The 13,792-nt window shown below is 37.6% G+C and overlaps 1 protein-coding gene across 1 annotated transcript; it reads left to right on the plus strand.

The window, feature by feature from the left end:
* Window positions 1-6,036: 6,036 nt before the first annotated feature.
* Window positions 6,037-9,818, plus strand: LOC107715744 (dynein heavy chain 10, axonemal-like). Its single transcript, XM_016521932.1, has 8 exons — window positions 6,037-6,103; window positions 6,283-6,494; window positions 6,626-6,793; window positions 7,675-7,855; window positions 7,951-8,096; window positions 8,195-8,314; window positions 9,087-9,204; window positions 9,634-9,818. Exons 1-8 carry the CDS (start codon window positions 6,037-6,039, stop codon window positions 9,816-9,818), a joined length of 1,197 nt encoding a protein of 398 aa, XP_016377418.1.
* Window positions 9,819-13,792: the final 3,974 nt, after the last annotated feature.

Raw genomic sequence — 13,792 nt, forward strand, 5'->3', positions numbered from 1 at the left:
ATTTCTGGATAATAATTTCATGAAATTTCAGTGCTTAACTTCATTATTCAGAGTGTCATATTTAATCTAAACGTGTATGTCAAATGTAAAACAGACTTTAAAATCATTCTGTTTGCTTCCTTATTTCGCTCCCTCCAGTAAAAGAGTGCGTACGCATGGTCTAGAGTGTCTGTACGGTGCGCACATATTTATGCCTAGTTTACTTTTTATAAATCCCGAAATGTGTGTGGAAAATTGCGTTTTTGTTTCCTGACCTGGGGCCTGATGTATAAATGTTGCGTACGCACAAAATGGGCATGGAAATGTGCGTACGCAACATTTATACATCAGGCCCCAGGTCAGGAAACAGACAGACTGGCTAAACCGACCGTCTGCTAGCTGCCTCACGTTACAGAAATCAGTTAATTCTCAGCGCATACTGCATAGAGACCCTTTCACCTAGATATCACACTATCACACAGAGACTGTGTCTGTTCCCCAAACTAGAAAATACAAAAAACGTCCAAACCAATTTAAGAGTAACAATTTAATTGATGTTCAACAAATAAAAAACAGATGTAATACAGATAAACAAATGATAAAGCTTGGCTTATTGAATATCAGGTCCCTTTCTAAAGCACGTTTTGTAAATAATATGATCACTGATCATAACCTAGATGTGCTCTGTTTGACAGAAACCTGACTAAAACATGATGATTACATTATTTTAAATGAGTCCTACCCCCCAAGATTACTGTTAAACATGGATACTGTTAAACATGATCCGCGTCCAAAAGGTAAAGGGGAGGTGTTGCTACAATTTATAACGATATTTTCAGTATTTCTCAGAGGGCGGGCTTCAAGTATAACTCGTTTGAAGTAATGGTGCTTCATATAGCATTATCCAGAGAAACAAGTGTTAATGATAAATCCCCCGTGATGTTTGTACTGGCTACTGTATACAGGCCACCAGGGCACCATACAGACTTTATTAAAGAATGTGCTGATTTTATATCCGAGTTAGTGCTGGCTGCAGATAAAGTTTTAATAGTTGGTGATTTTAATATCCATGTTGATAATGAAAAAGATGCATTGGGATCAGCATTCATAGACATTCTGAACTCTATTGGGGTTAGACAACACGTCTCAGGACCTACTCATTCTCGAAATCATACTCTAGATTTAATAATGTCACATGGAATTGATGGGTGTTGAAATTATGCAGCCAAGCGATGATATCTCAGATCATTATCTAGTCTTGTGCAAACTTCATATAGCTATAACTAAATTCTAATCCTTGTTACAAGTATGGTAGAACCATCACTTCTACCACAAAAGACTGCTTTGTAAGTAATATTCCTGATTTATCTCAATTCCTTAGCATATCCAATAGCTCAGAACTATTTGATGATGTAACAGAAACTATGGACTCTCTCTTTTCTAGCATTTTAGATACGGTTGCTCCTTTACGCTTAAGGAAGATTAAGGAAAACAGTCTGACACTGTGGTATAATGAGCACACTCGTACCCTAAAGAGAGCAGCCTGGAAAATGGAGCGCAGCAAACCTGTAAGACCTTCGTTCATCTTCGGAACACAAATTAAAATATTTTGATGCATTCTGACAGCTCTCTGACCCTCCCATAGACAGCAAGGGTCCTTACACGATCAACATCCAGAAACGTAGCAAGGAGATCGGTAAAATAATCCATGTGACATCAGGGGTTCAACCGTAATTTTACGAAGCTACGAGAATACTTTTTGTGCGCAAAAGAAAAAAAAATAATGACTTTATTCAACAATCATGTACTATATGTCTATCTGCATATAGCTGGACAGAGGACCTGGAGGAGCTGAAGCAGTGGCGAGTGCTTCTTCTAGGAGACTGTCTGATCTGCGCTGCCTTCCTTAGCTATGAAGGAGCATTCAGCTGGGATTTCCGTAATGAAATGGTGTATGAGGTGTGGCAGGCAGACGTTCTGGAGCGAGACATTTCTCTGAGCCAGCCTTTCCGAATAGAAAACCTGCTCACTGATGAGGTGGAGATCAGCAGTGAGTCACCAAGTGATGTGTAGAAGAATAAATATTATTTGTGTATTTGTTTATTGGGTAAAAAAAAACGGTGTGCGTTCTTTTAGATGGGGATCTGAAGGTCTTCCTCCAGATGAACTTTCAGTGCAGAATGGGATCCTGACCACCAGATCTAGCCGCTTTCCCTTGTGCATTGACCCCCAGCAGCAAGCCTTCAACTGGGTCAAAAAGAAGGAGGAGAAGAACAATCTGAAGGTTTTACTTCATTTTATCACTTAAAGTCTGCTGAGTTTATCTGTAATCAGTCTTGGTGTTTTTTTTTAATAAAAAAGTTTCTCATTTGCAGATCTCATCATTCAATGACCCAGACTTCTTGAAGGGACTGGAGTTGGCCATTAAGTATGGTTTTCCCTTCCTCTTCCAAGATGTGGATGAATATATTGATCCAGTTATTGACAATGTCCTTGAGAAGAATGTAAAAGGGCCAGAGGGACGTCAGGTTGTCGTACTTGGTGATAAGGGAGTTGACTATGATCCCAACTTTAAACTTTACCTCAATACCAAACTTGCAAACCCTAAGTTCTCTCCTGCAGTATTTGGGAAGGCCATGTTATCAATTATACAGGTGAGAGCAAACGTTATGCGATACACACAGGTTTCCACCAGTTCACACCAGGTCTCCATGCAAATGGAAGTATACAACCTTCACAGTTTATCACAAAAATATTAGCATTAAAAAAAATTACCTAGTTTTTAGGAGTCGAGATGAATTTTTTTCCAAATATTTTTTTTTCTGACTCAGATGTGCATATGTATTTAATTTGGGGCTTTACAGATTGTCATTTAATCTTTATGTTAAAACTATTTTTTCAGTAACACTGAAGGGCCTGGAAGACCAGCTGCTGAGTGTTATTGTGGGATTTGAGCAGAAGGACAAGGAGGAGCAGAGAGAACGGCTTATTCAAGAGTCCAGTGTGAACAAACGTTTGCTGAAAGACCTTGATGATTGTTGAGAGAGCTGGCCACCTCCACAGGAAACATGCTGGATAACGTAGAGCTTATACAGACTCTGGAAGAAACCAAGACCAACGCCAGTGAGGTTAGTTCATTGCACACCACACATTATTTCAGAAATATTTATCACAGAGACTAGTACAGTGCCATTCAAAAATTTAGGGTTGGCAAGATTTTTTAATATTTTTGCACACGTGTGCTCACTAAGGCTGCATTTTTTTGATCAAACATGCAGTGACAAAACGAGAAAAAATACTTTACTATATTTAACAAATAATTCTATTTTAATATATTTTTAAATGTTTTTTATTCCTGTGATGGCAAAGTAAAATTTTCAGCAGAGATTACTCCAGTCTTCAGTGTCACATGATACTTCAGAAATTTCTAATATGCTGATTTAGTGCTCATGAAACATTTCATATTATTAATTTTATTATCAGTGCTAAACAGTTGTGCTGCTTAATATTTTTTGTGGTTATACATTTTTTTTTGGATTCTTTGATGAACAGAAATTTCAAAAGAACAGTGTTTTTTTTTGTAACAATGTAAAAAGTCTTTACTGTGACTTTTGTTAAGTTGAATGCATCCTCACTTTAAAAGTATTAACTTATTAAAAATACTTACTGTCTACAAACTTGTGAATAGTAGTGTACATACCGATTAATGAAACTAAACAGGATATGAGCAGTTTACAGTCTAACAATCATTATTTGACTCCAAAAGGTGTTTGAAAAACTGAAGCTGGCGGAAAAGATGGCCAGTGATATTGAGACACTGAGAGACGGCTACCGTCCGGCTGCCAAGCGAGGAGCTGTCTTGTTCGTTGTGCTGGCTGAGATGGCTCTGGTCAACAGCATGTATCAGTATTCACTTGCTTCCTTTTTAGAGGTGTTTGACCTCTCACTGTCCAAGTCTCTGCCCAATGCAATCCTGCCCACTAGACTGAAGAACATCATGGATACACTTACACAGAATGTCTATAACTATGGCTGTACTGGTGAGCCTGTTAATCTCTTGAAGTCTAATGGATTCCAATCCAATCCATTTAATAAACTTTCTTTTTAAATAATTAACTGCTATCAGAAGATCATGCCATCTGATTAAAGGGTTTGTTCACCCAAAAGTGAAAATTCTGTCATTAATTACTCACCCTCATGCCGTTCTAAACCCGTAAGACCTCCGTTCATCTTCGGAACACAAATTAAGATTTTTTTAATGAATTCTGAGAGCTCTCTGACCCTCCCATAGACAGCAATGTAATTACCATGATCAAGGTCCAGAAACTTAGCAAGGACATCGGTAAAATAATCCATGTGACATCAGGGGTTCAACTGTAATTTTACAAAGCTAAGAGAATACTTTTTGTACGCAAAGAAAAGAAAAATAACGACTTTATTCAACAATTCGTCTCCTGGTGCCGAATTTGGGGAGTATCCACTAAACGCAAACACTGAATGCTATTCTGTGTCAGCTGTGCCACGCGGATACATTTTCGAAGTTGTTTACGCTTTGATTTGAACAAAAACAACGTATCCGTGTAACCAGCACAGTGCACTGCACCGCTAATATGATAACAGACATATTTAGGAAAACTACCCTTGAATTCTACAAGACAATCTGTTAAAAGGTATAAATATGACATTTCTGTTTCAGGTTGCATTGCAACTGTTGGAAACTGCAGTGGCACGAGGCCAGTGGCTGATGCTGCAAAACTGTCACCTGTTAGTGAAATGGCTGAAGGATCTAGAGAAAGCACTGGAAAGAATCACTAAACCCACCCAGACTTCTGCCTATGGCTCACCACAGAGCCTATTAAAGACTTTCCCATCGGCATCCTGCAGAAATCCCTCAAGGTCAGGACACATTTAATGTGTGAATATTCATTTCCATGTTAACTCATTTTGTCCTCATGTCACCTTCAGGTTGTATCAGAACCTCCGAATGGGCTGAAGCTAAACATGAGGGCGACATATTTTAAGATCCCTAATTATAAGCTGATGACCTGTCCTCACCCAGCCTTTCGCAGTCTGGTTTATGTGCTGGCCTTCTTCCATGCTGTGGTTCAGGAAAGACGCAAGTATGGCAAGATCGGCTGGAATGTGCCTTATGATTTCAACGAGTCTGACTTCCTGGTAAGTCTGCTCTAAACCAAAGCTCCTTGAAATGTTCAGGTAGTTTAAGGTTAGTTTAAGACACTTTTCACTGCTTTTCAGTTATGTTGTTTCATTGTCTCTCAGGTGTGTATGGAAATTTTGGACACCTACCTGACCAAAGCTCACAGTCATGGAGATGCCATGATACCATGGGGAAGTCTCAGATACCTAATTGGCGAGGTAAAAATCACATTTAAGTTAATCATGTCATTTTATGCAGGAAAATTAATAATGATAAAGAACAAAGCTTTATAATGCTACAAAATGTTTTTATTTTTATTTTCAACTTTCTATTGATCAAAGAATCCTAAAAAATGGTCATGGTTTTCACAAAAATATTTTAAGAAAAAATGAAAAGATAAAATAAAACAAAAAATCTTTTCAACTGATAATAAGAAATGTGTCTTGAGCACTAAATCAGCATATTAGAATGATTTCTGAAGGATCATGTGACACTGAAGATTGGAATAATGGTTTCTGCCATCACAGGAATAAATAACATTTTTAAATATATTAACATAGGAACATTTGTTTAGTTTGTCTCAGGTGATGTATGGTGGCAGGGCTATTGATAGCTTTGATCGTAGGATCCTCACAGTTTACATGGATGAGTATCTGGGCGACTTCATCTTCGACACCTTCCAGCCCTTCCACTTTTTTCACAATAAAGATGTGGACTATAAGATCCCACCAGATGGACCCAAGCAGGTTTATGCTGGTATGTTGCTTCCTACAATCTACCATCAGAAAGACTCTGGTTTGAATTTGACAGACACTCAAACTCTCCACACTTTGCAGATGAGATAGAGTCGCTGCCTCTTGCTAACACAGCAGAGGTGTTTGGTTTGCACTAATGCTGAGATGGGATACTACACACAGGCTGCCCGAGACGTATGGACTCTTCTTATTGAGCTACAACCACAGACAGGTACCTGATTTATATTACTTTGTATTACTCAAACATGATCACTATGATCATTGTGTCTACATACAGTATTAACCATATACAAATTAAAATTTTATACAATTAATATATTTGACACATCAGTCCATAGCAGTTGTTTTCGAAATGCTTTAAATATATTTACTGCCATGTAAAATCTAAAGGTGACTCTGGCGGTGGCATTAGTAGAGATGAGTACATCAGCCAGGTGGCACGGGACATTCAGAGCAAACTACCTGAAGTGTTTGACCTGGATGTCATTCGCAAGAAGTTGGGTCTGGAGATCTCTCCAACGTCTGTAGTGCTGCTACAAGAGCTGGAACGCTTTAACAAACTCACCCTTAGGATGATCCGTTCTCTGGCTGAGCTCCAGCGAGTGAGTGACATGAAGACAAAGAGACAAAAAAATAAAAAACTGTTCCAGCTTACAATTAATACAACTGTTTATGGTTCATTAAAAGTGGTAGGTTTCACAGCAGACCATGTTTGTGTGTTTTCTGTCTAAAGGCCCTGGCTGGTGAGGTTGGAATGAGCAGCGAGTTGGATGAGGTGGCGAGAGCTCTGTTTAACGGGCAGATTCCTGTTATCTGGAGGAAACTGGCACCAGATACTCTAAAGTCTCTGGGAAACTGGATGATCCACTTCAAGAGGCGACACGAACAGTACAGCTCATGGGTGAGAATCAAATATCACACCATATAAGACAGTATTTTTTTGAAAGGCACCCTCTTAGTTTTTTTGTTACTTACTGTCCTATTATTTAAAATAATAGGACAGTAAGTAACAAAAAGCTACATTTTAACAAAATAATTTTGTTAAAATGTATAAGCAAGAATAGGATAGACAGACCAATTAATTGCCTGATTATTTGAAATGGCTGAGACACTACTATTTTGTTTGGGTTGGTAAGGCTTTTTCATGATTTTTTTTTTTCTGTATTCTTTTTTGAATATGGAGAATAAGTGTCTTATTCTCACCAATGCTGTTATTTGATGAAAAATACAGTAAAACAGTGAAATAGTATTGCAATTTAAAATAACTTGTCTGCTAATATGTTAAAATGTCATTTATTTCTCTGTTGGCAAAGCTGATTTTTTAGCATTACTCCAGTCTTCAGTGTCACATGATCCTTCAGAAATCATTCTAATATGCTGATTTGGTGCTCATGAAACATTTCTTAATATTATCAGTATTATATTGATATTAATATTTTGTGGAAACTGTGATACATTTTTTTTTTCAGATTCTTTGATAAAAATCAAAAGAACAGAATTGATTTGAAATAGACTTTTTGGTAACAATTTAAAAATCACTTTCTGATTTTGACTTTCAAAATCTTACTGACCCCAAACTTTTGAACAGTAGTCGATCTATTCACTTGGATGAACAACAGAGGTGTTACTGCCCCCTATTGTCTGTTAAAAAAATTTAGGTCGGGTCCTGTAAATGAACTTCTAATTGAATTTATCAAATGGGCTACTAACTAACTAACTAAATACATACATACATACATACATACATACAAGTTTTCCTCATATTGTTTTTCATCTATGTAGGTGGATGAGGGAGAACCCTGTGTGATGTGGCTGTCAGGCTTGCATATCCCAGAATCATACCTGACAGCACTGGTCCAGGCCACCTGCAGGAAGAACGGCTGGCCTCTGGATCACTCCACTCTTTACACACAGGTTACACACTACAGGAGTGAGGATGAGGTCAAAGAGAGACCAGGACAGGGTGAGAGCGCACAACACCCTGCACATAAAAAATTTACATGAGGACACTGAGACTCAAGCACAGGTTAAAAACACGTTCTTTCTTTTCTCTGTTAGGATGTTTTGTATCAGGCCTGTATCTGGAGGGGGCAGACTGGGACATTGAAAAAGGCTGTCTGGTGCGCAGCAAACCCAGAGTTTTAGTGTCTCAACTACCCATTCTCAAAATCATTCCCATTGAAGCACGCCGCCTCAAACTTCAGGCAAGATGCTTCATATTTTTTTATCATGATGTCTTGAAATATCTGCCTGGAAATACTTGTAATCTGTAACCAATGTGTATTTTTGGTTTACTTTATAGAACACCCTAAGGACTCCAGTCTACACCACCTCTATGAGGAGGAATGCTATGGGTGTTGGACTGGTGTTTGAGGCTGATCTTTTCACCACCAAGCACATTTCTCACTGGGTACTGCAGGGAGTATGTCTATGCCTCAATGCTGACTGATAGTCTAACTGTGATAATATGAAATTATTTATGAGAGGTTTTTAAACTTTAATAACTTTAAAATGATTAATAAAGTAATAAAATAATAGAATATATTGTTTGTGACCAATGATTCTATTACAATTTCAAAAGACCTGTGCTGCTGAGGCATTTTGTTTCATCACTAGGTGGCAGCACACTAATTATTGCTGCCAGGACCTGTTGCGTTCAGTTTTGTCTACTTGATTTCACTTAAAGGCAGAGTAAGCGATTTCTGGTAGCCAATGTTGATATTTGAAATCACCAAAACAAACACGCCCCTACCCCAAAAGGGTCTTGCCCCTATTTTGATAGCTAAATACGCAACCCAGGCAACGATTAGTTCTGTGAAACAAAGCAAAACCAATGTTACACCGTGTCTACAGACGTGAGCGGCGCGGCGCAACAAATCCCCAACAGAAAACTGCTGCCGGGTTCTATTTATGACGTTTTATTTTTATTTTCAACTTTCTATTGATCAAAGAATCCTAAAAAATGGTCATGGTTTTCACAAAAATATTTTAAGAAAAAATGAAAAGATAAAATAAAACAAAAAATCTTTTCAACTGATAATAAGAAATGTGTCTTGAGCACTAAATCAGCATATTAGAATGATTTCTGAAGGATCATGTGACACTGAAGATTGGAATAATGGTTTCTGCCATCACAGGAATAAATAACATTTTTAAATATATTAACATAGGAACATTTGTTTAGTTTGTCTCAGGTGATGTATGGTGGCAGGGCTATTGATAGCTTTGATCGTAGGATCCTCACAGTTTACATGGATGAGTATCTGGGCGACTTCATCTTCGACACCTTCCAGCCCTTCCACTTCTTTCACAGTAAAGATCCCACCAGATGGACCCAAGCAGATTTATGTTGGTATGTTGCTTCCCACAGTCTAGCATCAGAAAGACTGTGGTTTGAATGTGACAGACACTCAAACTCTCCAAGTTTTGCAGATGAGATAGAGTCACTGCCTCTTGCTAACACAGCAGAGGTGTTTGGTTTGCACTAATGCTGAGATGGGATACTACACACAGGCTGCCCGAGACGTATGGACTCTTCTTATTGAGCTACAACCACAGACAGGTACCTGATTTATATTACTTTGTATTACTCAAACATGATCACTATGATCATTGTGTCTACATACAGTATTAACCATATACAAATTAAAATTTTATACAATTAATATATTTGACACATCAGTCCATAGCAGTTGTTTTCGAAATGCTTTAAATATATTTACTGCCATGTAAAATCTAAAGGTGACTCTGGCGGTGGCATTAGTAGAGATGAGTACATCAGCCAGGTGGCACGGGACATTCAGAGCAAACTACCCGAAGTGTTCGACCTGGACGTGATTCACAAGAAGTGGGGGCTGGAGATTTCTCCAACGTCTGTGTACTGTTACGAGAGCTGGAACGCTTTAACAAACTCACCCTCAGGATGAGTCGTTCTCTGGCTGAACTACAGCGAGTGAGTGACATGAAGACAAAGAGATAGAAAAAAATCAAAAACTCTTCCAGCTTACAATTAATACAACTGTTTGTGATGCATTATTGTTCATTAAATATGAAATAAAAAATTGTTAGGTTTCACAGTAGAGACCATGTGAGTGTGTTTTCTGTCTGAAGGCCCTGGCTGGTGAGGTTAGAATGAGCAGCGAGTTAGATGAGGTGGCGAGAGCTCTGTTTAATGGGCAGATTCCTGTTATCTGGAGGAAACTGGCACCAGATACTCTAAAATCTCTGGGGAACTGGATGATCCACTTCAAGAGACGACATGAACAATACAGCTCATGGGTGAGAATCAAATATCACACCATATATAAAACATTATTTTCTTGAAAGACACCCTTTTAGCTTTTTGTTACTTATTGTCTTATTATTTTGTTAAAATGTACCAGCAAGGATAGGATAGAGCTGTCTATAGTAGTGACAGACCAATAATTGCCTGAATATCTGCAATGGCTGATACACTACCATTTTGTTTGGGGTTGGTAAGACTTTTTAAATGTTTTTTCTTTTCTTATAAGTTTCTTATTCTCACCAATGTTGTTATGTGATCAAAAATACAGTTAAAACAGTAATATTGTGAAATATTATTGCAATTTAAAATAATGTCTCTTTGTTAAAATGTAATTTATTCGTGTGATGGCAAAGCTGAATTTTCGGCAGCCATTACTCCAGTCTTCAGTGTCACATGATCCTTCAGAAATCATTCTAATATGCTGATTTGGTGCTCAAGAAAGATTTCTTAATATTATCAGTTGTGCAGTGTAATATTTTTGTAGACACTGTGATACAATTTTTTTCAGGATTCTTTGATAAATAAGAATTTTAAAAAAAAAACAGTATTTATTTGAAATAGAAATGTTGGTAACAATTTAAAAGTCACTTTCGATTAATAAAACTATAAATTTATTTAAAAAAATAAATAAAATAAAAATAAAATCTTACTGACCCCAAACATTTGAACAGTACTTTTGAACATCTGTGCACTTGGATGAACAACAGAGGTGTTATTGCCCCCTATTGTCTGATTTACTTAAAACCTTGTCAGTTTCTGTTATTTTTTGTAAATATTAAATATCTTTTTATGTAATGCTTATTTAAACATCATGTATCCAGGTTGTAATAGATTTTGAATGCCAAATTTTTAGTGTGGATTTTTGAACCCCACTGTAGTTCCTGTAAATGAAATGCTAACCAAATGTATCAAATGGGCTACTAAATAAATAAATAAATAGATGTTCATCTCATATTGTTTTTCATTTATGTAGGTGGATGAGGGAGAGCCCTGTGTGATGTGGCTGTCAGGCTTACATATCCCAGAATCATACCTGACAGCACTGGTCCAGGCCACCTGCAGAAAGAACGGCTGGCCTCTGGATCACTCTACTCTCTACACACAGGTCACTCACTACAGGAGTGAGGATGAGGTCAAAGAGAGACCTGGACAGGGTGAGAGCACATCAAAAATGAACATGAGGACTTTGAGACTGAAGCACAGGATAAAAACACATGTTCTTTCTTTTCTCTATTAGGATGTTTCGTATCAGGCCTGTATCTGGAGGGGGCAGACTGGGACATTGAAAAGCTTTGTTTTTATTTAAAAAAGCTAATAAAAAGGACAAAGCAATTAACTAAATTATTCAAACTTAAAAAAATATTATAATACGAAATGAAAATACAAAAATACAAAACAATTCAAAATATGAATGAATAAATATTGCTAAAAAAAACACTGCTCTGAACTTAATGGAAATGCTCACTAATGCAGACGTTTTTGTGCAGGTATTTCAATAGAGATTGGCCCATCCTCCTTTAACTTATGGATAAATGTTTAAACGAGTTAAATCATTTTAATGCTTTAGAAATAATTATTTCTTCATGTTTCTTGTACTTGCAGAATGCTTCCTCAGCTTCCACTGGGGGGCGCTCTGGCCATATATTCCTCATTAAAGTGAGTACCAACAAACACTCGCTTACCATTATAGCTCCAGGTAAAACTATATAAATTAAATAGTTCAATTTAAGATGCATCAGATGTTTTACTTAAGTAAAAGTATTTACGTTTTAGAGTTAAAAAAAAAAAGTTATAAAGAAGAATCTATCTTCAGACTCCATGTCTCATATGTACCTCTCAAACTCGCATAACCAAATCAATATTAGATGAGGAACACTGACAATCATTTAGGTTTTATACTTATCATTAACAAAAGTGTCCTCGCATTTAAAAAAACTCAAACCACTTGTTTAGTGGAGCAAGTTGGCGTAGTTACAGCAACAAACAGCAGGGCCTAATTAGGTCATACTGACCAGGCAAACCTTATCTTCTTGGTCTTAATCCATATATATATATATATATATATATATATATATGATACTGGGAGCATAAACTCTCTAAGCTGCCTTATCTAGCCACACACTGTTCTATCTAATGACAACATCAGTCAGCATCAGGTGTGGAAGCTTTAGACAGGCGAATTTTTTTTTCAGTGCATTAATCAGATATATCCTCAGGCTTCTCATACTACCTGGACACAGCACTGCATCAAACAGGAGGACTGCATCATCATGTTAAGTTTAAGGAGCAGGAGCTCACTTTTGGGGAGGTGAACAGTCTTGCTGATGTGACTAACAATTAAATAAGCAGAACTATACTAATTTTATTCAGCAGATTTTGATGAGACATTCAGCAAAGCGGCTTGCTGTATTCCATCAAATTGTGATAGCTTGCACCACAAGCATTAAACTTTAATGGCAACAATTCAAGTGAGACTTGTGGGGGGAAATTAATAGGCTCTCTTGCCCTCTTTTGTTTGTGTTATTAGTTAGTAAACATGATGAAATCTCAGAAGACCAACTGAGGAACATGAAATAAAAAGGATTATTTGAATGTCTTAAAGTTTGGCAGTCCGGTCAAATGATGAGTCAAGAAAGAGATGTGAAACCTCTTGGCTGATTTCACTATGATTCATCACTTACACTAGACATGGAAGGTCAAGTGCATTACATTATGAGATACAGTACTTCACACCAAAAGCTCTGTAATACTGCTCATTTTGCCACATGTGCACAAATTACTTACCCCAACAGGAAACGTTCTCAGTACTTTGGCTAACGTTCAGGCCAGGGGCGCCTTTGGACTATTTTTACTGGGGCATGAGTCCCAGTAAAATATCACTGTGTAAATTATTCCTGATAAATCCTTGCCTGTCAGTAGAGGATATTTGCCTGGATATTTACAATCCATGTTAGGAAACAAAATGGAAATGCATTCTATTGTTTGTCAGCGATGGAACAGATCATGTGTCTTGCGAGCAACTCTGTGATGCAGGAAAAACAGTTTATATCCATAACCAAAAAAAAATAAAAATAAAATAAAAATATGGGCTAAAAAGGCGGGAGCTGGTTGCTGAAGTCACGCGCACCTAGCTCGACGGCAGTGTCAGCAGTTTTATTCAGTCTATGGTCAGCAGCAGCAATCCACCTGTCACTCAAGTGGCCACGCCCTTAATTATGCAGAACTTTAAGGCTTAATATAATTTAAAGGGGTCATATGATGCTGCTAAAAAGAACATTATTTTGTGTATTTGGTGTAATGAAATGTGTTTATGCGGTTTAAAGTAAAAAAAAAAACACATTATTTTCCACATACTGTACATTATTGTTTCTCCTCTATGCCCCGCCTTTCTGTAACGCGTCGATTTTTTCAAAGCTCATCGGTCTGAAAAAGCGAGGTGTGCTGTGATCGGCCAGCTATCCAATCCGTTGTGATTGGCCGAATACCTCAAGCGTGTGACGGAAATGTTACGCCCCTCACATACTGTTGATGCCGTGTCCGGCCGGAGCGACGAGACATAAACATTAAAACCCATTACAAACGAGGCATTTGTTGCATCCAGTGGGGACATAATTA

The sequence above is a fragment of the Sinocyclocheilus rhinocerous genome, unplaced genomic scaffold, assembly GCF_001515625.1.
Source record: "Sinocyclocheilus rhinocerous isolate Xijiao unplaced genomic scaffold, SAMN03320098_v1.1 scaffold3194, whole genome shotgun sequence".
Classification (NCBI taxonomy): Eukaryota; Metazoa; Chordata; class Actinopteri; order Cypriniformes; family Cyprinidae; genus Sinocyclocheilus; species Sinocyclocheilus rhinocerous.